Source organism: Eschrichtius robustus, chromosome 1 (genome assembly GCF_028021215.1).
Source record: "Eschrichtius robustus isolate mEscRob2 chromosome 1, mEscRob2.pri, whole genome shotgun sequence".
Lineage (NCBI taxonomy): Eukaryota > Metazoa > Chordata > Mammalia > Artiodactyla > Eschrichtiidae > Eschrichtius > Eschrichtius robustus.
Window position 1 is genome coordinate 97,640,284 of NC_090824.1, and position 26,053 is coordinate 97,666,336.

General features: G+C 38.1%; 1 protein-coding gene across 3 annotated transcripts in view; it reads right to left on the reverse strand.

Moving 5' to 3' along the window:
- Positions 1-23,009, reverse strand: part of GABPB1 (GA binding protein transcription factor subunit beta 1) — a 67,704-nt gene extending 44,695 nt beyond the window's left edge. The window contains exon 1 of one of the 3 annotated variants that reach the window (XM_068551461.1): positions 13,080-13,098. In XM_068551461.1, the coding sequence (XP_068407562.1) occupies positions 13,080-13,082 (3 nt within the window). In that variant the 5' untranslated portion in view covers positions 13,083-13,098. Of the gene's footprint in view, positions 1-13,079; positions 13,099-22,826 lie in introns of those variants that run through there. The other 2 variants (XM_068551468.1, XM_068551477.1) reach the window with 2 other exon arrangements.
- Between the last annotated feature and the right edge of the window lie 3,044 nt (positions 23,010-26,053).

The window sequence follows — 26,053 nt, forward strand, 5'->3', positions numbered from 1 at the left end:
TTTCCACACCCTCTCCAGCATTTGTTGTTTGTAGATTATCTTATGATGCCCATTCTAACTGGTATGAGGTTATACCTCACTATAGTTTTGATTTGCATTTCTCTAATAGTTAGTGATGTTGAGCAGCTTTTCATGTGCTTCTTGGCCATTTGTATGTCTTCTTTGGAGAAATGTCTATTTAGGTCTTCTGCCCATTTTTGGACTGGGTTGTTTGTTTTTTAATATTGAGCTGCATGAGCTAGTTATATATTTTGGAGATTAATCCTTTGTCCGTTGCTTCATTTGCAAATATTTTCTCCCATTCTGAGCGTTGTCTTTTCGTCTTGTTTGTAGTTTCCTTTGCTTTGCAAAAGCTTTCACGTTTCATTAGGTCCCATTTGTTTATTTTTGTTTTTATTTCCATAACTCTAGGCAGTGGATCAAAAAAGATCTTGCTGTGATTTATGTCAAAGAGTGTTCTTCCGGGCTTCCCTGGTGGCGCAGTGGTTGGGAGTCTGCCTGCCGGTGCAGGGGACATGGGTTCGAGCCCTGGTCTGGGAGGATCCCACATGCCACGGAGCAGCTGGGCCCGTGAGCCATGACTACTGAGCCTGCGCGTCTGGAGCCTGTGCCCCACAACAAGAGAGGCCGCAACAGTGAGAGGCCCGCGCACCGCGATGAGGAGTGGCCCCCGCTCGCCGCAACTAGAGAAAGCCCTCGCACAGAAACAAAGACCCAACACAGCCAAAAATAAAATTAATTAATTAATTAATTTTTAAAAAAAGAGTGTTCTTCCTATGTTTTCCTCTAAGAGTTTTATAGTGTCCAGTCTTACATTTAGATCTCTAATCCACTTTGAGTTTATTTTTGTGTATGGTGTTAGGGAGTGTTCTAATTTCATTCTTTTATGTGTAGCTGTCCAGTTTTCCCAGCATCGCTTATTGAAGAAACTGTCGTTTCTCCATTGTATATCCTTGCCTCCTTTGTCATAGACTAGTTGACCATAGATGCGTGGGTTTATCTTTGGGCTTTCTATCCTGTTCCATTGATATATATTTCTGTTTTTGTGCCAGTACCATATTGTCTTGACTACTGTTGCTTTGTAGTATAGTCTGAAGTCGGGGAGCCTGATTCCTCCAGCTCCGTTTTTTTCCTTCAAGACTGCTTTGGCTATTCGGAGTCTTTTGTGTCTCCATACAAATTTTAAGATTTTTTCTTCTAGTTCTGTAAAAAGTGCCATTGGTAATTTGATAGGGATTGCATTGAATCTGTTTTTAAGTTTTTAAGGGAATAAATCCTAAGAGTTCTCATCACAAGATTTTGTAACTATATAAGATGATGGATGTTCACTAAATTTACTGTGGTAATCATTTCATGATGTATATAAGTCAAATCATTATGCTGTATACCTTAAATTTCTACAATGCTGTATGTCAATTATATCCCACTAAAACCAGAAGAAATAAATACGTATATAAATATATATATGTTCAAATATACATATACATATATATATATATATATATATGGCATTCTTTTAGAAAAACTGCATCTGATGAATTTTCCCTGTTATGATACTGGATAGACTTTCCCTCTAAAAACTATAGGAGGATATAGCCTTTGCCCTTGTAAGACTTCACAAACTGATTTGGGGATGAAGGCATCCATAGATTCTACTAAATTCTCTTCATCTTTGCAACCCACTGTCCCTTTACCCCATTCAACTACTAGTCTCTTTTAAATCACATGTATTCACCCCAGGAAGAGACTGAGGCTTGAAAGGATTATGAGCAGAGAATGAAGATAAGGCTAGAACTCTATTAGACCTGGACCATTAGATGGTTTTGAATTAATCAGGAAAGCATACCTTACCTGTTTACTATAAAGTGAAACCAACAAACTGATAGATGTTGTAAGTCACAAGAGTGGAACATCAATATCCTGCCCAACAACAAGAATGCATACACTTTGATCTTTTCTCTCCAAGATTTCTCTCATAGTCATCCCTTCCTCTCCACTACCTCTAGTCTTACTCACTGCCTCATACTTTAAACATCACAGTAGCCTCTTAGTTGACCTAACTCTAGTTTCTCCATCCTGCTGCCAGACAATCCCCTTAAAATACAATTTCATTCAATTTAAACATTTCTATATGAGTCTCTACACAGTACCTACCCTCAAAGAATTCACCATCTAGTAGAGAAGACATACATTTCATGACCCCTTTGTCTAAAATTCTCATCAGTACAATCATTTTGAAGAACAATTCATTGATATCTAGTAAAGTTGAAGAAGCATCTACCCTTTGATCCAGGGATTCCACTGCTAGGAAGCTAGCCTATTTCCTTGTGTACTCTACAATATGCATACAAGGAGAGGAACATGTATAAGAACATCTATAGAAACATTATTTGTAATAGAAAAAAAGAAACTACAAGCAACTTAAGTGTCCATCAACAGAAAAACATTTTTAAAGTTTTTATTATAAAAATTTTCACATATAGAAAAATATATGTATATGCATATATGTGTATATATGTGCGTATGTACACAAACACACATACCCATATGCCTATCACCCACATTCTAAATTGAAAGTTGGCCATCTTGCTTCATCCTACTCCTTTCTATAAAAAGTACTTTACAGCTGACACACACTGCAGTTGGTTGTTACATCTCTAAATTAGTTTTATTCTAGGTAAATTTCCCTTTCCCCCATCTACCCCACCTGTTTTTCTCCCCCATGACATTAAATGACCAGTTCATCTGTATCTCACATTCTGGATTTTTCTAACTGCTTCCTCAAGGTAGTACTTAATTTCTTTCATCTTGCATATTTCTTTATAAACTGAAAGTCTTAAAAGTTTGACTAAACTCAGATTTTAAATTTTAGACAAAAGTATTTCATAGATGATGCTATATACTTGATATTGAATCACATCAGGAAGCATACATTTTTTGGTTCATTTTTAGTGATGCTACAATTAATAATTAGGTTGGTGATAGCCTGATCCTTCCACTGATACAAAGTTTTATCGTCTTACTTTGAGACCAACCAGTACTCTGTGGAGTTGCTTTGGTTCCATGTGAATATCCAATTCCCAATGAACCTTTTGCCTAATGGTTTTAGCATCCATTAATGATCCTGGCCCAAGTCAATTATTTCATAACAGGTTGTAATAAATTGTGATTTCTAAATCTATAATTCCTTCTATATTTATTACCTGGCATCCCTCATTAACTGTAATATAGTTTCTACTAAAGGGGCAGTTCGAATGTTTAATTACCAATTTTCAGAGTACAGAACAGGTATAAAGGCCATTTCCATTTGTTTTGTTTTGTTTTTTGTTTCAATATTCTCCTTATTCTTTTTGATGTTCAACCTGTCCCAATTTTGGCCAACAAGAGCTTCTCTGGGTTGGCTTTTTGTTATCTTTGAAAGCTTTCTTGCTTCTGGCAAAACATGTTCCAGTTTCACTATGTATGCTCTCTGCCCCAGTCTTGGAATCAGTCATTTCTTTGAGGAGTGCTGGATTCTAAGTAGAAGTATTTAAAGACCAAAATTGGAGTGAGGGCAGTACTCATATCTACCAAAGGGACACACTGTTTCTAGGTCCTTTCAATGGACAGAGATAAGAAAGAAATATGTATTTCGATAGAATTAAGAAATAAATATTTTAAATCATGATTTCACATTGATATTTATAATTCAAGTTCAACATTGTCAGGTTTTTTGCATAACTTATTTGATTGTACACAAGTATCTCTACTGCCTCCTAATATATAAACATAAAAACTTATGGGCTTTATCCTACAATACATAACAAATGCTGTCAAAATAAAAATACCAATAATTCCTGAGCATATATCCAGAGAAAACCATAATTCGAAATGACACATGCACCCCAATGTTCACTGCAGCACTATTTACAATAGCCAGGACATGGAAGCAACCTAAATGTCCATCAACAGAGTAATGGATAAAGAAGATGTGGTACATATATACAATGGAATATTACTGAGCCATTAAAAAAGAATGAAATAATGCCATTTGCAGCAACATGGATAGACCTAGAGATTGTCATACTGAGTGAAATAAGTCAGACAGGGAAAGACAAATATCATATGATATCGCTTATATGTGGAATCTAAAAAAAGGGTACAAATGAACTTATTTACAAAACAAAAATAGAGTCACAGATGTAGAAAACAAACTTATAGTTACCAGGGTGAAAGCAGGGGGGAGGGGAGGAATAAATTGGAAGATTGGGACTGACATACAAACTACTATATATAAAATAGACAACTGTATAGCACAGGGAACTCTTCTCAAGACTCTGTAATGACCTATATGGGAAAAGAATCTAAAAAAGAGTGGATATATGTATACGTATATTGATTCACTTTGCTGTACAGCAGAAACTAACACAACATTATAAATCAACTATACTCCAATAAAAAATTTTTTTTAAATACCAATATTACAACTAGCAATAAAATGAATGAAGTTTAAGATTTCTTTGCAGTTCTTTTTGTCTTTAGCATATATGCCATTTAGTGTTGAGCTCAAAAGTCACTTGAGATAGTGTTTTTCTTCATGTATTTAAATAACTATTTTGATATATACATTAGTTCATTTGTTCAAGTTCTCAATTTAAGGAATTGTCTTTCATCTACTTTGACTTAGTATAATTTTTGCATATGTAAAATATTTCCACAATTCAAAAGTCAAAACTAAATAAAAAGGTAAACCCAGAAATCTCACGTCCATCCCTGTTTCCTTCATGTCATTCCCACCCACCCCACCACAGGGCAACAATTCTATTCTAGTTTGTCTTTTCGGTTTTTCTTTTTGCAACATAAGCAAATTAGTATATATATTCTTATTCCTCCCACACACACACCTCTTAACACCAAAAGAGCATAGTACATACATTGTTCTGCACTTTGCTTTTTTCTACTTAATATATAACCTTGAAAATCTCCTTAGAGATTTTCCTCATTCTGTTTTACAGTAGCATAGTACTCAGCTATGTGAAAATACCAGTTTATTTTTAATTTTAAAAAAAAACCTAGCAATTGTTTACTCTCCAGCAATCAAGTCAAGACTTCAACTTACAATTCAAGGTCCTGTATCAACTGCTTCAACCTCACACGTTCACCTCATCCAGTTTTCTCACCTCCCACTTAATAACCCCCAACAGTCATCAGAATCTAAACAGTTTTTCCTCATCCCATACATGCCCATCTTATTCCAGACCCAGTGCCTCCCCTCATGCTATTTTCCCAGTTTGGAATGGCTTCATCCCTTTTCTCCAAATCCTAGACTCCAACCAAAACCCATTTCAAAAATTCCTCTTCCCCAATAAGCTTTCCTTAAATGAGCTAACTCCTCAATAATCCTTCCTTTCCATTTTTCTCAGCAATTTATGCCATAATCCATATATTTCCCTTTCATTCATTACACAAATGTTTACTAAGCATACACTATCTGCCAACAGAAAGGTGAACAACGACAGACAAATCCCTACCCTCGTGGAGCTTGTGGTCTGCAGGGAGAGCCTGGAAATCAACCAATCAATCAGTAAAAGTAGTAGTAGTAGTGATAAATGCTATGAATAAAATCTAAGACAGGGTAAGAAAATATAAGGCAGGGTAAGAAAATGGAGAGTACTGGATTAGGGACAGAGAACTGCCATTTTAGACAAAGTCTAAGGACAGGGCTCTTTGAGGAGGTGACATTTGAGTAGAAACACAAATGAAGGGAAGAAGCAAAGCAAGGAAGGATTCCAGAGAAGAGCATGATGGATATGTCACTCTTTTAGCTGCTCAACATCAGAACACCTTCATACACCTAGGGAATTCTCCTCTTGAGTCTTCAAAGGCAGAAATGGCCACCTATTACTAAAGCTAGATATATACTTTCCCAGCTTTCCATGCAGCTAGGGCACAGTCATATGATCGCCTCTCAAACAGAGAAGTATCTATACTGGAATTTAACTTAGATGATAATGCATAAAAAAAGCAGGAAGTACACAGAATCCATTATGGCAAGAGTGGCAGCAGATTCCAACGACAGTAGTGGTAGCAGTTTCTTCCTGTGATAAATTCCTTTTCTGCAAAATTAACCAGAGGTAGTTTCTGGTGCTTAGAACTAAGAGTTCTGACTGTTCCTGGTGATCCAGGGAGATGCAATAACAAGTATAAGGGCCCTGAGCTAGAGTGAAGAAGAAGAGCAGGATATGCAATCACAGAGAGATGAATGGGCCCCTTCATGTAGGGCCTTATAGGCACTACTAAGGCGTCTGGATTTTATTGAGTTTACTAGGAAGCTGTTGGAATATTTTAAACATGTGTTGTGATGTGGTTGATCTAGTTTTCAAAAACTACTCTTGTTATTATGTGGGTAATACATAGAAGGTGGCATGAATTGAGGCAGTAATACTAGTTAGGAAAATATTTTGGGCTGATGGTGCCTTGTGCTAGGATGATACCTGTGTGATCATTTAGACATTTTACCTTTAAGTACTATCTATCTAGGTTTAAATCTAGCATCTTATTTTGTGCTTTCCATTGTTCCCTGTCGGGTTTCTTTTCTCTCTTTCTTGCCTTCTTTTGGATTGATTCATTTTTTTTTTTTTTTAACATTCTATTTCCTCTACTGATTTGGAAGTTATACCCTCTCTTCTTTCAGTGGTTCCCTAGATATTATACCATGCATTAAAGTCTAAAGTTAATCAAAACCTTTAGTTCCCGCTTCCCCAAAGAACCTATAGAGTTTAGAAAACCCAAGCAACACATCAACCAAATGCCATGTGTGGACTCTGGATTCAATTTGAAGAAACTAAATGTACATTTTTAAAAGTCATTTTTTTAGGGCAGTGAAAAAATACTTGTATGATACCATAATGATAGATACTTGTCATTATACAGTTGTTCAAACCCATAGAATGTACAATACCAAGAATGAATCATAATGTAAACTACAGACTTTGGGTGATTATGATGTATCAATGTAGGTTCACCAATTCTAACAAATGTACCACTCTGGTGGGGGATACTGACAATGGGGGAGGTTATGCATATATGGGGAAAGATGGTATATGGGAAAACTCTGTACTTTCCCCTCAATTTTGCTGTGAACCTAAAACTGCCCTAAAAAAAATAAGTTAAAGAAATCATTTTGGAGATAATTGGGGAAATGTGATCACTGATTAAATATGTACTGATATTAAGAAATTATGTTGACTGTTTTTCTGGATCTGATAATGATATTGCAGTTTAAGTTTGTATCTTTTTAGAGATTAAAAACAATATATTTACAGATTAAATGATGTGATACTTGGAATTTGTTTTAGAATAATTGGGGGATATATCAATATATGAAACCAGATTAGTCATGAGCTGATCACTGTTGAAGCTAGGTAATGAATATGTGGGGTTCATTATACTCTTTCCTTTCCTTTTATATATTTAAAGTTTTCCACACAGTTTTTTTAATTTACCCTCCTTCTAGATAAGGACCCTAAAACCCCACTTATCCCCCTTCTCCTATTGCCTTGTTTTTTAATCCATTAGATATTTTTTACTGTTTTATGCAGTCCATATTCATTTTCATTTTCTAAATATACATCACTTTCTTTACTTTTCAGCCCTTCATACATTTTATTCCCACCATGTGAGATTCACTCTGCCTGATGTATATCCTTTAGAACTGCACTAATATGGTGCATGTGACCATTTAAATTTAAATTAATAAAAAATTCAGTTCCTCATTCACAATAACCACATTTCAAGTGCTCAATAGTCCTATGTAACTTATAACTACAATACTGAACAGCACAAAGCATATTCCTATCATCACAGAAACTTCTATTGAATGGTGCTGGTTTAAATTATCTTTAATAAATGTTGGTAACAGTCTGTTTTTGTTTAAAATATCTTTATTTCACCATCATTCTTCAATATTTTCACTGGGTATAAAATTCTAGGTTGGCAGGGTTTTTTTCATTTCATATTGCAGACATCATTTCACTATCTTTTGATTTCTTTGTTGTTGAGAAGTCATCTGTTAGCCTAATTCTTGCTACTTTGATGGTTATCTTCTTTTCCTCCAGCTACTTTTAGATTTTTCTTTATGTGACTGGTTTTCTGCAATTTCATTATGCTGTGTCTAGGTGTGGAATTATTTCCATCCTAATTAGGATTCATTGGGATTCTTGAATCCTGGTTTGGAATCCTTCATTGTTTCTGGAAAACATCAGCAATCACCTCTTTAAATGTCCTATTTTTTCTCTCCTCTTCTTCTGGAATTCCAATTAAGGCTTTCTTACTCTATCCTCCATATCTCTTACCCTGTCATCTATATTTTCCATCTTATTGTCTTTAACCTACATCCTGGATAATGCTGTCTGATCTATATTCCAGTTCAGTAATTTTCCTGATGTGTCCAATCTGCTGCAAATTATATCATTAAGTTTTAATTCAGTTACTCTATTTTTTATTTCCAGCAGTTGTATTTGGTTTTTTTTCAAATTCACAATGCCACTTTTTTTTTCCTGTTTCCTGTCTTCAAGTTTGTTATTTATTTCTATAAACACAGTAATCATGGTTGTTTTATCATGTATCTTCTAATTCTAATATATGATGCCTATGACAATCTTTTTCTGCTATTGTTTCCACTGGTTCTTGCCCATGTCTCCTTGTCTCCTTGTGTGCCGGTTATCTTTGACTATGTGCTGGTCAGTGTCCTTCAAAAATTATTTGTGGGGAGGCATAAGATGAAGGAGCATTCCTCAAACGAACATTGGCATTTGCTTCTGCCAAACAACTGAGGGATAATACCAGTCAGGGACCAACCTAAATTAAGTCGTGACTTAAGTTTCCCTTACATAGCTAGGCTGTGATCACAGTTTTGTAGAGAGTTTTGTCTCCTTTCTTTTTTTTCTCCTGTTCTGCTCAGTACCAAGACAACCTGCCCTGAAGTCCCTTGATATTTGACTGGGAGGTAGGCAATGAAAGGGGATCCATATGAGTTAGTTCTGGTTCACCCTTCCCTCTCAGGTGTAGACATATGGAGTTCAAGCCTAACAAGGAAGGATCTCTTATAAGACTTTACCTGCCCACATGTGGGTAGGCTCTGAGTCTTGATTTCTGTCCATCTCATCCCACAAGGCTGATAAACAGAAACCTAAATTTCCTGGTATCAGCAAACATACTCAAGGCAAAAGTGGCTTTAGTTCTCTAGGTATTCTGCTAACCTCTCTTGGTTTAGGCTTTCTTCCAGAATTTGACTTACCAGATTCCACTATCTCCCCAGTTCTTCAAAGCTCTTAAGGTAGTGCTTTATATATCTTATCCAGCATTTTCAGTTGTTTCCAAAAAGAGAACTGGTTTAAATAATCTATCCCACCATTACCCAGATTCATGATATATTTCAAAGTAGAGTTAACAGGTCTTCCTGATGTATCAGATGTCAATGCACACAAAAAAAGGAGGAGTCAAAGATAATAACTAAGTTTTTAGTCTGAACAACTTGGTGAAAAGTGGGATTATTTACTGAAATAAAGATGGCAAAGTGGGATAGGGTGGGTCACTTGTTAAAGAGTTTGGCCACATACTTGTTAAGTTTGAGATGCTTTAGCTAGGTTTTAAGTTTCTTGTGGAGAGAGACATGACTTTCTTTTAGTGTCATTTGCACCCATAACTACTTTAGAGCAGTGCTACATACATAGTGGGTATTCAACTAGCAAGGCATTCTCCACATTTAGCATCATCTCTGGTCTCTACCCTTAGATACCAGTAGCAACCCCCTCCCCATTTTATGACATCAAAAAAATGTCTCTAGATATTGCAAAATCACTCCAACTGAGAACCACTAATTAAATCCTTCTTGAATTAGTTAATTTCTATACACTGTGCTATCAGCATCCTTTCCATCACCATCCACTCAACTGGACATATTAAAGATATATAAGATATATATGAGTTGATCCAAGCCAAAACTGTAGCTAAGCCCAATTCAGCATTTCCCAAAAACTCCAGAGGACTGCAGTACTGAGAAAAACATGGAGTGAAGGAGTAAGTACAGGTTGGAGGCTACAAAACAGTTTCACCCTCGCTCAGATAAGAACATCTCCAGGGACTTCCCTGGCTGTCCAGTGGTTAAGACTCCACGCTTCCACTACAGGGGGTATGGGTTCGATCCTTGGTCGGGGAACTAAGATCCCACGTCACAAAGCGCAGCCAAAAAAATTTTTTTTCTAAAACAAAAACAAAAAAAACAAGACATCTCCAATTGTTACATGATCCTATGTAACATTATTTGTAATTTTTAAAGCATTTTTAAAATAAAACTGTTGCCAGTAAAACATCTTCTCATCAGATATAAAATGGTTAAAATTTTAAATATCAAGCAGGAATTATTAACAGCTCTTTTTTATTGCTACTCCACACCCAAATCCCTGTTAACATAAACCCAGAAAAGAACTACTAATTCATTTGCAAGTCCTGGCATGTATGTGCTTTATCTGTGCTCCCCTTTTATTTTTTTCACTTTAGCCAAATAGAAATCAAAACTCATATGGATAAATTAGGGCCTATAATATCAGATTCTGAACTACAACTCATTCAAATAAAGTTTAAACCCTAAATTATACAGCAAGAGCTTGTTTTAGGCAACATCCATGCATTTCATGATTCCTTTCCTTCATTAGGTTAAAACCTCTTTGTCTTACACAGCTACTCCCCAATGTACCATATAAAAAAAATACTTTTATGATCTACTATAAACTTCCTTAACTCAGCTTTAATATTGTTTTAAATATTATAATATAATCTCAAATACCTTAAAGATCACTTCGTTATTCAAAAGCCATTTTTATTTCTTTGAATTTCAGGCATCAAAAGTTGTAATTAATTTGGAACCATGCTAATAAATTAAGTTCCTACTTCCCATATAAGCTATGTATTTATCAGACATACATTCTCTGTCTACATTCTATCAATATCTGTGCACACCGATGTCCCTATTTGACTGTAAAATTGACATCATTACAAAGCTGTTCTCCAAAAAAACCAGAATATAAATGTCTGTAATCTAAGCATAAAAATGTTTATTGATGACTGTTTACTATTCATGTTTAAGCTCTAGTACCATATCTAAAGCACATAAATTATACACACACACATACACACATAAATTATACACACACACATACACACAAAAGAGAAAAGGAGTAAGCATTCATCAATTGGCATGACCAGAACTTCTCATGCACATGTCAAAACCTAGTCTTCCTCTTGTATCCCTGATGACACTACCATCACCTTTACCTCCCAAACTAGAAATCCAGGAGCTATCCTCAACTCCTTCCTCTCCCTCATGTCTCTACATACAGTTGATCAAGTCCTATAGAGGCTACTTCACTTCTCCTTTTCTCTTTTTTCAATAGCTCAAAAATCCAAAACACAGAAATGTAAACATTGAAAAGTCTCAATGAAAGTATTTATGCCATTCCCATCTTCCTCCCAGGCACAATTATTCACCTTTACTAGTTTCTTGGGTATCCTTCCAGTATTTCTATAGTTACTAGAAGATTGCATTACTATATACACTGTTCTGCACTTGCTTTTCTTACTTAACACATCCTGAAAATCTTTTCCTATTAGTTCATAGAGAGCTTCCCCATTTTCTGTATAGCTGCTTAGTATGCTATTGTGTGGATACGCCTCAGTTTATTATAGGTGGACATCATTGCTATTATAAACAACACCGCAATTAATAAGTTTGTAGATACATCATTTCACTTCATGTAACTGTAGGATAAATTCCCTTAAGTAGGATTGCTGGGACAAAGATAAATACAATTGTTAATTCTGATAAGATACTAAACTGCTCTCATGTCATTTTTTAAATTAGTCCTTTACTCACCATTCTCTTTGTCACTGCATTCTCATGCCTGTATTAATGAAGTACCCCCTTGACTTGTCTCCCTCCTTCCCCAACCATTCTCCAACTTATTGTCAAGCTAACCATTATTATTTTTAATAAATTTTTAAGTATACAATATAATAATTCTAATTTTTAAATTTTAAAGATTATTGAAAAGGCTAAAGCTCCCTGATCATCCCTCCCAATCTTTACTCCCAAACCCCAATCCTCTATCCACCACCCAAGAGTTGAGCACTATTATCAGTTTAGTATTTATCTTACCAGACCATATTGTTTGCATTTGCACGTATGTATCTGTACACCCCCTGCAAAATACAGTATTCTTCTGGGTTTTTTTCCTTATTTATATAAATGCTATCATACTGTATATACTGCTCTACAACTTATCACTCAATAATATATGTAATTTATTCATTTTTTTAAATTCTTACATGTTACTCCATAGCATGAATATACCAATTTATTTGGTCATTTTCCTAATAATGATCAGTTTTATTTTTCCAGGTTTTTACTATTGTAAACAATTCTGTAGTGAACATACTTGTACATGCCTCCTTATGTACATATGTAAGTGTTCCTCTAGTGCAGAATATGGACAGATTTGTTGAGAATAGCATTTTAAATTAATAGATACTACCAAACTGCCCAAACCAATTTACACCTCCAAATTGGCTATACCAACCTATACGCCCAACAATAGCTTATAATATTTATTATTTCCTCACAATAACCAATTTTAATATTACCAATCTTTTTAAATTTTTGTCTGTATGACGGGTACAAAAGGTTACCTGTTTTAATATGTATCTCTCAAATTTTTAATGAGATTGCATATCTTATCAAATGTTTGTCAGTCACGTTTCCTCTTCTGAAACTGCCTATTCTTGTTCTTTACCCTCTATGTCACTGTTTCTTTGTAGGAGTGTATTTTATGTATATTTCTGGTCTATTATACATGTTGCAAATATTCCTCCCAGTCTGTTTTAAATGTCCATATTTTGAATAGTAGTTTGGTCAAATTTATTAAAATATCTTTCTAAAACATAGATATAATCATGTATTTCAATCACCTATAGAATACAACAGAATTTAGCCATATGTATATTTAACTTGAAGTGAAAAATACTTTAAATCGTTGGCCACCTACCATTCTGCTTTATAAACACAAGTCCCAGAATTAGTCTGAAACGTGAATCTCCCCCATTTCCTCAGTAGGTCTTAGTTCTCAAATGCTTCTTATAAAGTGAACCTCACACTGCAATGGGTGAAAGTTTAATGTTTAACAAGATTTTCTTTCTGGTACAACATAGCCCATAAATGTAGGCCAACTTCCTCTAGGGCACAATTGAAGAAACAGCGATATGTTTCATCAGTAGAGGAAAAGTTGGCTGAATTGGACTTATTGAGAGACGATAGCTCTACTTCTCATGTGGCAACTTCCTACAAGTAATTTTGACTACACATAATTTTCACCTAATTGCATAATCACTGAATTAGTGATGGCTGCAATGTAGTTCAGATCTTTTAAAGATATGGCCCACGCCGCACTGCGGCATCATCAATTCACCATTTCCCCCTTGGGAACTCCAACAATACAGTTATCTATAATTACCCCTATGTACTATTCTATCTCATGGGACCATTCCTTTATTCATTATTCTGCCTGAGAAGTCTTCTCCTTATCCAATTTACCTGATCAAGTATTCATATTCTTCCTCCAAAACCCAGTTCAGACATCACCTCCTCCAACAAGCTCCCCTTGACCTTCTTAGCAAAAGGCATTAACCATTTGTCTATTCTCTCATTATGCCCTGAACCTACTTCCATTAATGTATGGATTCCACCATATTATGAACAATTGTTTAGAAGCGCTCCTCTCCCATAAGCCTCAGGTAATCAGGCAGGGTTTACCTTATTCTTATGTGTATTTTATCAGTAGTATCCAGCAGTTTCTAGCATCCCACTGAATAGCTATTTGCTAAATTAAACAAGTCTTCTCTATTCAGCACTATAGTAAACATTAAAAACCTATACACAAAAAAGTTGAACTCAAAATCTTTAACCAAAAATATTTTACAACCTGAAAGAATATGTAGATTATTAAAAAAGCAGTCTGTAGTTCCACTTTTTTGGTTTGTTGTTTTTTTAAGTGGGTATGTACCACAGATCAGTGTTTTTCAAACTGTGGTCATAACCCATTAGCAGACTCTGAAATAATTTTAATGGGTTAAAGCCAACACTTTAAAAAATACCAGCATATATCAAATATAGTAAAGTCATGTTTCATGAATTTCTTCCAGCCATACACATGTGCACACATACACACAATACACAAACAACAATACATATGTATGCTAACAATGTTAAATACACTTCTTACCGTGGGTCACAATAAAAAATAATTTGGAAGCTACTTCCATAGTTGCTATATGGGTTTGGAGAAGCTTTAAATTAACAAACAAAAGTATATAGTCAGGAAGGCTTCTTCAATGAAAGACTTAACCAGCTGAAGCATCATCTAGCTCCCCACTACCTCTCTAATCTCATCTATCACTTCCCCTTATTTATTCTGCTCTAGCCACACAGGTCTTAGTAACTATTCAAACAAGCCAAACATGTTCCCAGCTTAGATCTTGGAGATGTTGTTTCCTCTGACTAGAAAGCACTTTACTCGGATAACTGTACGATTTACTCCCTCATTTCAGGACACCCAAAGAGAGCAGCTTTCTCTGATCACCTAAAATAGGAGCCACTTCCCACCATTCTATCCCCTTATCCAGCTTTACTCTTCATTGCACTCATTACCACCTGACATTTGTTTACTGTGCCCTCTCTCCCCCCACCCTGAATGACAGCTTCAAGAAAACAGACTTTGTCTTCTGTGTTGTTCATTACTGTAACACCAGAGATTAGAACAGTGCCTGGCACAGAGCAGTTAAGCTGAATAGGTTTTGACAGGCAAGGAAAAGGAAAAGGAAGAACACATAGAGTTATGCCTAAGCATGGTGTAATACAGAGAGGAAATACTACCTTGATAATGTTAAGGAGTAAAGAATAAGGTTGAAGAAGCAGACTGTAATATGAAAAGATTTGAAAGCCAGAAAGTAGAGTTTGGACTTTATCCTGCAGACAATTGGGAGTCGTTCTATGTTTTGAGCAAACAGTGATCCATTCAAACATTTATTCAGCACAAGTTCAATTCACTTTGCTTGGCACAATGGAGAGTGCAAAGGTCAACAGTACATGTTCTCTCTTCAGACTGCTTAGGTTTAGCAGCAATGGGTTCAAAAAAATTTTTAGGAAAATTATTCTGGCAGCCATATGAAGGATGGATTGGAGGAAGGTGACTAAAGTTAGAAAGGGCAAATAACAGGCAATGCAGAATCCCAAAAACAGAGATCCAGTAAAGAGTAATCTAAAGAATCATGCTGACTGATGGATATACAAAATAAAGGAGAAACATGTATCACAGACAACTTTAAGATTTAAGCATGGGGACTTCCCTGGTGGCGCAGTGGTTAAAAATCCGTCTGCCAACGCAGGCGACACGGGTTCGATCCCTGGTCCAGGAAGATCCCACATGCCGCAGAGCAACTAAGGCTGCTCATCACAACTACTGAAGCCCATGCGCCTAGAGCCTGTGCTCCGCAACAAGAGAAGCCACTGCAATGAGAAGCCCGTGCACCGCAACAAAGAGTAGCCCCTGCTTGCTGCAACTAGAGAAAGCCCACGCGCAGCAACGAAGACCCAACGCTGCCAAAAATAAATGAATAAAATAAATTAATTAAACAAAAAAAAGATTTAAGCATGATGATGATAAAACGAAGAAAAACAGAGTAGGTGGAAGTTGGGTAATAATAAATCAAAAAGTGAAGGAAATTCCTTGAGCCTCTCAATGGAAGTATTCGGTAAACCACTGGAGATAACAAACCTGGAGAGTACACATTGATGAGCCATCAACATATAAAACATCCATGGAGAAGAGACAAAGAGAGGTGAGCAGAGGGCCAAGTACTGAGAAAAATAACGACAGTGGTTAAGAGGATCATGAAACAACCACCACAAAAAAAACATAAACGTAGTAGCCAGAAAATCAGGATGCACACTAACGTGAAAGGCAAGGAAAGAAAGTTAAGAAGCCTAGGTGGAAGTCAACAGTAACACATATACACTGACTGAATAAAATCAGGAGGAAGCCAATACCATTGGAAAAAAGGATGTCCCTTGAAGCAACAGTCTGAATACGTCACATTCACATGTAATGTCATTACAAAATTGCAGTAAGCTAGGGAAGAAGTAGTAAAAGGGCTGAGGGCAGCAATTTTAACTAAGGTCTTAAAATTTTTGAAATAAAAAAGAGAAATGAGGAAGATACCTAGAAAGAACAGTAGCAATAGTTAATCAAAGTTTATTTTTTTCTCCCGAAATATGGAAGTCTGTATATACTTGAAGGTAGGGAGGAAAAACCCCTGGAGATAACCATCAAAGTGATCACAGGAAAAGTTAAGTATGGCAGCAAGATTCCTAGAAAAACAAGATTCCTCTTCCATTCAGTTTACAAAATAAGGTGAAAGAATAGAGATTTGTCATGGTGAAAACAAAACAAAAAAAAATGCAAGCTTGTATTCTATTTTCTTTTTCAATTAAGTAGAAGTCAATGGCACCTTCTGAAAGAGAGAAAGATATATCAGACAAAAGCAAAATATTAGATTAATAAAATGATTGCCAAGTAGCAAGGGTCCATTGGATCTGTCCAGCATAAATTTATAGTGGCCAAAAATTTTCATAATTACCCACCTTCCTCCACAAATACACTGTGACCTATGAGGAAAAACAGAGGAAATAGATGGGTAGGAAGATTTGACAACAGGAGCCCAGTAAAATATGAAAAAGTGACTGATGCAAGTTCAAGCTATATATAATGCATACAGGAATAAGCTAAGGGAGAGAAATTGAGGGTCCCTATGGAAAAAAATAGATAAAGGAACATAGGTGGAGTAATCGCAAAGATCAAAGAGTTCACACGAGCCAGTTAGGATGTAAGAAACTTTTTAGATCATTCACTTATACACCATACTGTATGCTATGGTCTGAATATTTGTGTCTCCCCACCCCTCAATTTTATGTTGAACTCCTAATGCCCAAAGTGATGGTATTGGAAGTGAGGCCTTTGGAAGGTGATTAAGTCTTGAGGGCAGATCATGAATGAGATTAATGCCCTCATAAAAAGAGACCTGAGAGAGGTCCCTTTGCCCCTTCTACCACGTGAGGATACAACAGAGAAGTCTGCAACCCGGAAGAGGGTTCTCACCAGAGCCCAATGATGCTGGCACCTCGATCTTAGACCTCCTAGACATGCTTTAATATTAAAAATGTTTTAATATTAAAATAAAATAGTACTCAAAATTGAGTAAATTCCACAGGTTCCTTAACTGCAATTCCAAAACCAAAAAAAGCTCTGAAACCCAAAATAATGCATTTGGCAGTAAAACCTTACCTAAACTGACATGAAGCTATTTATAGTCTTTATTTACCCCATTTAGTGTAAACATTCATACATTTTGCTGCAGAAATAGTAACTTGTTTGAAGAGGGCTAGTGCACTGGACTGTTGAAAGGTTACATAACACTACCTTAGCTATATCCAAAAAATTCTTAATTCCAAAACCTATTAGACCACAAGGGTTTTAGTTGACTATGATCCTACAATAATTGCTAACATTTACTGAGCTATTAACCATGTGTCAGACACTGCTCTGATCACTTTATATGCAGTAACTCATTTAATCCTTCCAAGCACCATGAAGCAGGTATCATAATTATTCAAATTTTACAAAGGAGGAAAGTGAGGCACAGAGAGATTAAGCAAGTCACAGAGCCAGAGAGTGACTAAGCTGGGATGAATACAACATTTAAAATATTACACATACGGTGAAGAAAACATAACAAAATATAGAACTGATTATAGTAGGGTGGTAGGAGTCAGTGATATTTTTCTCTATTCAATTAACATATTACTTTTAGAATGGTAAAGAATCAAACACTTCATTTGTTCATTAAATACAGAACACTTCATGCACTTACAAATTCTCATTTATGTGCAATTCCTTAGTCAACTTGCATGAACTGCACAGTATAAAATCCAAACTCCTCAGCTTATGCTAATATTTTTAATTTTTTATTGAAATATAACACCTTAATATCTTTTTAATCACAAGCAATACACAATAATACATATTCATTGTAGATGTTAGAAAATTTGTATAAGTAAAAAGAAAATAATCACCTATAAAATTACACTCAAAAATAACCACTTAACAATTTGGCACATTTCCTTCCAGATGTCAATGTATTTGTTATTTAATCAAAATAAAATGTTTTAAAATTTACTTTTTTCACTTAACATATACCAAGACATAATTTCATGTTTTTATTCTTCTAACCATCATTTTAATGGCTAGGCAGTACCCCACTGTAGGGATGTATCCTAACAATCACTGTGAAATATTTAAGTTGTTTATAATTCCACAGCATACAGTCACCGGCTCTGGGGGTCAAACTGTTTGGAATCAAGTCCATGCTCTACATTACTAACTCTGCTACCCTGGGCAAGCTACCTAATTTCTCTATGCCTCAGTTCTCTCTTCTGAAAAATGGGGATAGTATAACCTACTACATGATTAATGTGGGGAGGAGGGTCAAATGTGTCAATATACAGCTTTTATTATCAACAATGCTGCAATTGGTATGTAAACAGCTACCAATTTATTGGCATATCTTTACTACACCAAAATAAATTCATTTCAATAGGAATTTCCACATCAGAAGGTATGCCTATTTTTCAGGCTTTGAATCTGCCAAATTACAGCTGGGTTTAAAACCTTCATCAAATAGCTCTCTCACTTAATACTCATTTCTCTTTATCCAAGAAAATGAAAACTATGATGCAGTTAAGCTAACCAGCTTGTTTCAATTAGCTTTTGCTCTTCCACTTTTGTACCTGCAAACCTAGACGGATTTCATAAAATCTGTTTGTAGGGAAATTAACAAAACCTGGCCCAAATCCTCATTCAGCACATCATTTTCTCTACCCTCCAATCCCTAACGTTAACACTGTCAGTGGGAGGGGACAGCCTGCCACCCAAAACAACCCATTATATTTTTACTGTTTTGAGGAAATTTTTCTTGGAAGAATGCTGAAATCTGCCTCCTTCTAACTTCTACCCCTTGATCCTACTTCTTTCTGGTCAAATCAAACCTGATTTTTCTGTGTGACAGACCTCCAAATATTTAAATACTGCTATCATTTCTTAGATGAGCTTCTCTTTTTTGGGCCAAACATCACAGTTTTTCAACTTTTCCTCCTTTCCACTTCCCCCACGATCAGAATTCTCTGGCTACGCTCTATAGTTCAGTGGTTTTTAAACCTGATTGTCTATGACCTAAGGAATGTGAGAAAAACAGAGTGGCCCTGTTCCTATCTTACTTAAGCTTGGGCCTCCATGGTTTTTTTTAATTAGCTCTCCAGGTGATTCTGATACAAAGTTTGAGAACTGATGCAAGGTCCCACTTACTAATATGATATATCGTATGCTACCTGAAAATCTGACATAATACCCCAGGTATAACACAACCAGTACAAAGTAAAGTGGGGCTAACACCTTGCTCTTTCTATATGCTATTCTACCTACTTCAAAATGACATTTACTTTTAAAAAAATTATAAGTGTTGATTCTTATTAAATGTACAGTTAAAATGATCAAGTCTTTTCCACACTCTCTATTTGTGCATTAGCATCTTGGGCCCTAACTACCAACCTTTATACTCATTCCCATTAAAAGGTAAGAGAACTCGGGCTAAGAGTTTTAGATTTCTATTTCTAAATGGATCAATGGCCCTGCATGTGGATTTACCTTCAGTGGAGAAATCACTTCATGCTTAAGCCTCTACACTTACATTATGGACATACTCAGCCCAAATAAAAGTGCACTAGCCCACCAACGACTGAACTGACAGTTGACTGCACCAAAGCATCTTCTCTGTGCAGAGCACTGTTGTCAACACTATGAGGTAACACATAGGCCCTAATACTAATACTAATAAATTGACCTTCTAGAGAGCATGATGGAACAAACATCTTCAGAAAAAGTTAAGTATAATACTAATTATCATTGTCCCAAGGTAGACACATTAGTGCTGTAGAAACATATGATTACTAGTTGGAAAGCTCTGGGACCAAAGAAATGACTCATTAGAAAACTAAGTTGCCCTGAACTCTAAGGTTTTGTTTCAGTTTGTTTTTTAGCAATTGCAGAGAAGAGATGGAGCCCATCCACACTCAAGCTACTTGCAAAAGGGCACTGCACCCTCAAAATTAATTCATGAGTCAAAATTTCTTGCAATGACTTCTGAATCCCTAACGACTTGTTTGCTTTACCTGTTACTATTTCTAACTTGAGGTGCTCAAGGGCCAAAAAAAAAAGTCCATTCTATGGACAATGAGGCCCATTATAAATATATCTTAAGAGTTGAGGGTAGGGGGAACAAACCAAGATCCAATCTATTTATTTTCATTTGAATAGCAAACATCAAAAATATACCTGGCATTTTCTAACAATTACATGAAGAATGACCAGATGCTTCCTGTTGATGGAACAGAACTACAGACTGACAGAATCAGACTAAAGTTCACAAAACTAGAAGTGAATTTAGCTTCATTTCAAAACCATTAAACCAAAGTAAGTATGGCCGTAAATTTTCACACATTTACAATTGTCCCCCAACCTAGAAAACCCAGATTGATTCAAAGAGACAGACAATTCGAACTCTAAGTTACAGAGAATTAACTCTAAGTTCGTACACACATTACAGTACAAAAGCACTGTTTCACCAAAGGTTTCACTGCAGGATTCCTTTTAAATCTGGCACTCTTATATTGCTTTGAGAGTGTCCTATCTTCAAAAATTCCATTTACAAACAAGTTTTCACAAGCAAATCTAACACGGAATTCATGGTTTACTTGTGTCCATCATTAAAAATAAGTTGTGGAATTAAAAATTAAGTTTAATCACTTAAAACTTTTTCAAATGTTCTAAATCCCAAACTGAAAAAAAGTTGGAGCCCAAGAAAAAAGCACAGGAATCAACCGTCTTATCCGTATTTTTTAAGTGTGTCTTGTATAATAACATCCTGATTTGACTTGTATGGTGAGAGCAGGATAGAAACGACACATTTTTTAGTTTTTAAAAAAAGGCATGAGTATACAGTGTTTTCCAGTGGTTACATGGTGTGACACCACATCAGATTGAATGCAGAAGTAGGTTTAAGAATCTAGCTATCTTCTGTTAAACCTGACATTAAAGACTTGCAGAAATGCAAAACAATGTCACTCTTGCCTAAAAGGTCACTGATGTGAACATGCAATGGATTTTTCTTTTGTTATTTTTGGACAAATAAATACTTCAAAAGAGAGAAAAGTTAAGAAAAAAGATAAAGCCGTCTTTAGTTTCCTTAAATTCAAAATCTGAGCCTGAAAGTGGAAGTGTCAAGGTCGATGGTTACAGGTCAGTGAGAAGAAATTTAAAGTAAGCTGGCTGGGTCTATGTGTGAGATAAACTATCTGCAAAAAGAACTTTTGACCACGAACTTCTGCATAATAAACTATGGTGCTTCTTTAATTCTGGGATGGCAGACTACTGTACAAGGATCACTTACTCACTACATCAAACCATTTTCGAGATAAAAACTGTACTTCAGAAAGTAACTTGCCTGAATCGAGACAGCAAATCAGTGTCCAGAAAGAGCACTTAAAATATTTCCATACTACCAAGTCCCCTTCAGAAGTACTGTGGTCTCTGCCCCTCCTTTGAACAGATGTCTGTTCGCCACAGTCCAATCAGGTTTAAAGCAACAGTCTGTGTACTGAAAACAGGCTTCAACTGGGAAAACACACACAAAGCAGGCCTATATCGTTCCTTTGGTTTCAGTTTTCACGATGCACCCCTGAGGCTAGGCACGCTGGTTCAACACGGCAGGAGAGTTTCAACGAAACACACTAAATACACACTGATTAACTGTGCCCAGGAAGAAATGACCTGGCAAAATTCTCAACTTCGCCCCCGAGGCCCTGCACCCGCAGATCCCGGCGGCTAAGTCCCAAGAACAGAAGTGCCCAGCATCCTGAGCGGCTGGCTTCGTCCCCTCCGGGACTCGAGTCCCCAAGGCCGAGGCAGTCGCCGGGGCGGCCCAGCGCAGGACCGGCCGGGCGCTCCCGTTAACCCTGTCCGGACCGGCCGCTCCCGCCGCGGCCGCTCCCGCCACCCGGCCCCGCGGGCCCAGCAGCGCAGCTCACCCGAAGCCGGCCGGCCCCCGCCGTCCCTTCCCCGCTCCGGTGAGCCCGGTCAAGCCGCCCAGACAAAGAGAGCGGCGGCTCCCGGGGCGGCGGGCGCCAAGGCCGTGCCGCGCCTGCCTGCCTGCCTCCCTCCCTCCCTCCCTCGCCCGCCTCCAACAGAGCCCCCGCAGCCCCGACCCGACCCCATCCCGCCCCGGGGCGGCCGCTCGGGACCGGCCGAGCTATGAGCCGCGGGGAGGCCGCAGCTCGCCGGGGCCGAGGAGGGGGCGGCGGCCGCCACCATGTCTGCCCGCCCCTCCCAGAAGCGGGGTGCGAGCGGACAAAGCGCGCCGGCGGCACGGGCGGCGCGGGGGCCCAGACCGACCCCGCCGACCCCCGCGGAATAAGCGGGGCCAAGAGCCCCGGAAACCCGGCGCCTTAATGCAATAAACAGGAAATCGCGGGGATGATCTGGGTTCCGGGGGAAGTGGAATTATTTTTTACCAGCGAAGAGATCAACTTCCACATCCGGTGGTAACAGGGCCCTACACAGACCCGCACTGACCTGGAAAAGCTTCGGGAGCGGCGACCGGGGAGCAGCAGGAGGTGGTTCGGGGACCCGAGGCGCCTCGTACCCGGCCGGGCTGACGCGGCCCAGCTAAACACAAAGCGCTTCAGCTGCACAGGGCGCTATTTTCCGAAAATGCCGCGTCTGGTCGGCGCCCAAAATCCCCACCGAAAAGTCCCCCGTGCTGCGCGCGGAGGGACACATGGTGTGCGAGTGAGTCAAAGCTCCCAGCATCCCTCCCGGACCCGGCCCTCGTCAGCCCCTCGTCTGAGCCTTTCCGCCCCTGCCCTGGTCAGCAGATCCCTCTCCCACCCACTCCCCGATCCCATTACGGCGGGAGGAAGGGGGCGAGACGGCCTGATTTTTCTTTTTAACAAAGGGGAGGAAAATATGCCATTTCTAGAACTTGAGCCACACAAAGAAAGCGGCGGAATGATCCGCTGTCGGCGACCGCAAGTCCCGGCTCGCCCGGCGCCTGCGCGGCACGGGGGTAGGAGCTGCGGCCGGCCATGTGCGCGGCGGGGCGGCAGGTCGGCCACCTAGCCTTCCCGCCACTTTCTGCGGGGCTAGGCGTGGGAGGCTGAAGTGCGTGTGATAACGTTATGTCTTCGGCGTGAAAGCTGAGAGACGGGGAATCCTGACCCCTTCCAGATTAAGCTGAGCCATCTAGCAGAGTCCTGGGAGACGGAAGGGCAGTGAGAAAGCTAGGATTTAACTTGAAGCGGCCCTAGATTCCACTAGGCTGCCTGGGACAGGAGTCGCTGTTGAGGTACAAGGGGAGGAACTACGGATGTTATTTCTCCACTGCACTTAAACTGAACAAGTAAAGTTCGTGACGAAAACGTACATATTCCTGTAGCCACCCCCCCGCCTTTTTTTTTTTTTTTAAGCATTCTGTTGATGGCTTATACTTCTTAGACCTTTCGTAACTGCTCGCCGAATTCCCTTGGATTACTGTAACCTCAGAGGTAGAAGTCTTGTTTTTCCGTGGCTGGAATGTCAAGCTTTTTGTTGTGTTGTATTTTATTAAGAAAGCAGCAAAATTTTATTTGTGGATGGTGATTTACAAAGTAAGAGTCTTACGAGTTTAAATTACTTGTGATGATTTTGCTAAAATACCCACTACACTGGTAATGTTTTTAACAGATGAGTCTGGGAATGACTTTTCCAACCTTCTAACCTTACAGCTTTTGGCTTCCTATATCTAGGAATTGGGAATATGTGAGAGAGCGCCAAGATTTTAATCTAGAAGAGTTTACAAACAAATGAAATACCTGTTGTCTACTGATTTTGGGTGGCCTCAGATAAACAATCTTTCTCCACTTACCCTTTTGTGTTATTGATGTAGAGATTTGTAAAGTCTTTGTGTAGCTTATTAAAGCGTTGTGCCTAAAATAGAAACAAAGTGAATGGCATAGGAGCCGTATTCTATTTTTCTTTCAATTTAATATTTTCAGTGCTTCTTTCCATAGTCCCATGCTTCTCTTTAACATTGAGTTTATCTGAGTAAACATTCAGCTAATGGTTGTTATAGAATCCTTGCCCTCATTAATCTTATGCTGTAGAATGCAGACAAGTAAATAGGCATCATCAGCAGTATAATGAGGGTAAACTGCTGAATGCTGTGAAATTTTATATAGGAGGAATCCCTTACTTACCTGTCAGGGAGGCATGGAATGGGACTGGAGAAGCAATTAGCTTTAATAAGGGAGTTGGGGAAGAACCTTCCAGACAGGTGAAGCAACAAATGCAAAGGTTAAGAGGAGAACTCTGGAGAAATTGTTGGGCAAAGAAGATAATGCTTTTTCAGGAATGCCTAGAGATGTGTCTGAAGAGGTCTAGTCATAAAGACCTTGAATGCCATTTGCAGAAATTAGCTTTTGAGAGCTAAGACGACGGCATTAAAAGATTTTAAGTAGAAGCAGTCAGATTGGATTTGTATTTTAGACAGATCACTGTTACGCAAAAGTCAGAGGCAAAGAAAACAGTTTGGAGAAAACAGCAATCTATGAGAGAGTAATGACTTGGACTGAGAGAGTGGCAAACAGGAGTGAAGAATATGACCAAAGATGTTGTTGAGAGCTTGGTGATTTGGTTGACTGGATAGGGAATGACTGAAAAGATGTCAAAGATGACTCCCAAGTGTGTTGAGGGAGCAGTTAGGAGGATGTCTTCACTGAGATTAGAAGGGAAGAGGAATACATGTTACGAGAGGAAGGTGGTTCTGTTTTGACTGGGTAGAATTTGAAGTGCTTACGAGCCAACCAAGCAGATATGTCTAGTAGGCACTTAGGTATTCTTTCGTGTAAGTTGTCTCGAGAGCAACTGTTACTGGCACTGTTCTACACATTAGAACAGATTAAGCAGGAACAAGACCAACAAGGTTCCTGCTCCTGTTTCCGTGGAGGGAACAGATTATAAACAAGTTTTATAAAAGAAGAGGAAAGGTAATATCACATAATATCCTTTATGAAAAGAATAAAAGGGTATTTGGATGAAGCATTTCTCTGGGAAGAGAGAGCAGACATAATTTTGAAGATTGTTCAGAAATGGCCTCTCTGGGAGTTTCCTGGTGGCCTAGTGGTTAGGATTCTGGGCTTTCACTGCTGTGACCCAGGTTCAGTCCCTGGTTGGGGAACTGAGATCTGACAAGCCGTGTGGCACAGCCACAAAAAAAAGTGGCCTTTCTGAGAAGGTATTCTTTGAGCTAAGACCTGAATGGGAATAAGTTGAGGGCAGTATTCAAGACCAAAGGGAATAGTAAGGCAAAATACTTGGTGAGAAAGCAAGAAAGGCAATGTGGCTAAAGTCTAGAGAGCAAAGAAAGGAATGGTAGAAGATGAAGTCTGCAGCCTTGGTAAGTTTCAGAGCTCTAGAAGCCACTGAAGGGTTTTAAGGTATGTAGTAACATGGATAGTAACAGTAGAGATAAAGTGGATGCATTGAAGATATATTTTGTGATTAGACCAGACCTATATTGCTAATGAATCAAACAGGGAAAGGGAAAAATCAAGAGTGATTCCAGGTTTGGGGCATGATTGTCTAGGCCAACACTGTCCAATATAAATATAACACAAGCCACGTATGTAATTTTACAGTAGCCACATTAAAAAAGTGAAAGAAAACAAAAAGAAATTAGAAGTAATCTTGTTTGACCCGATATATCCAAAATAGTATCATTTCATATGTGATCAATATTAAAAAGTATTAAATATTTTTAAATA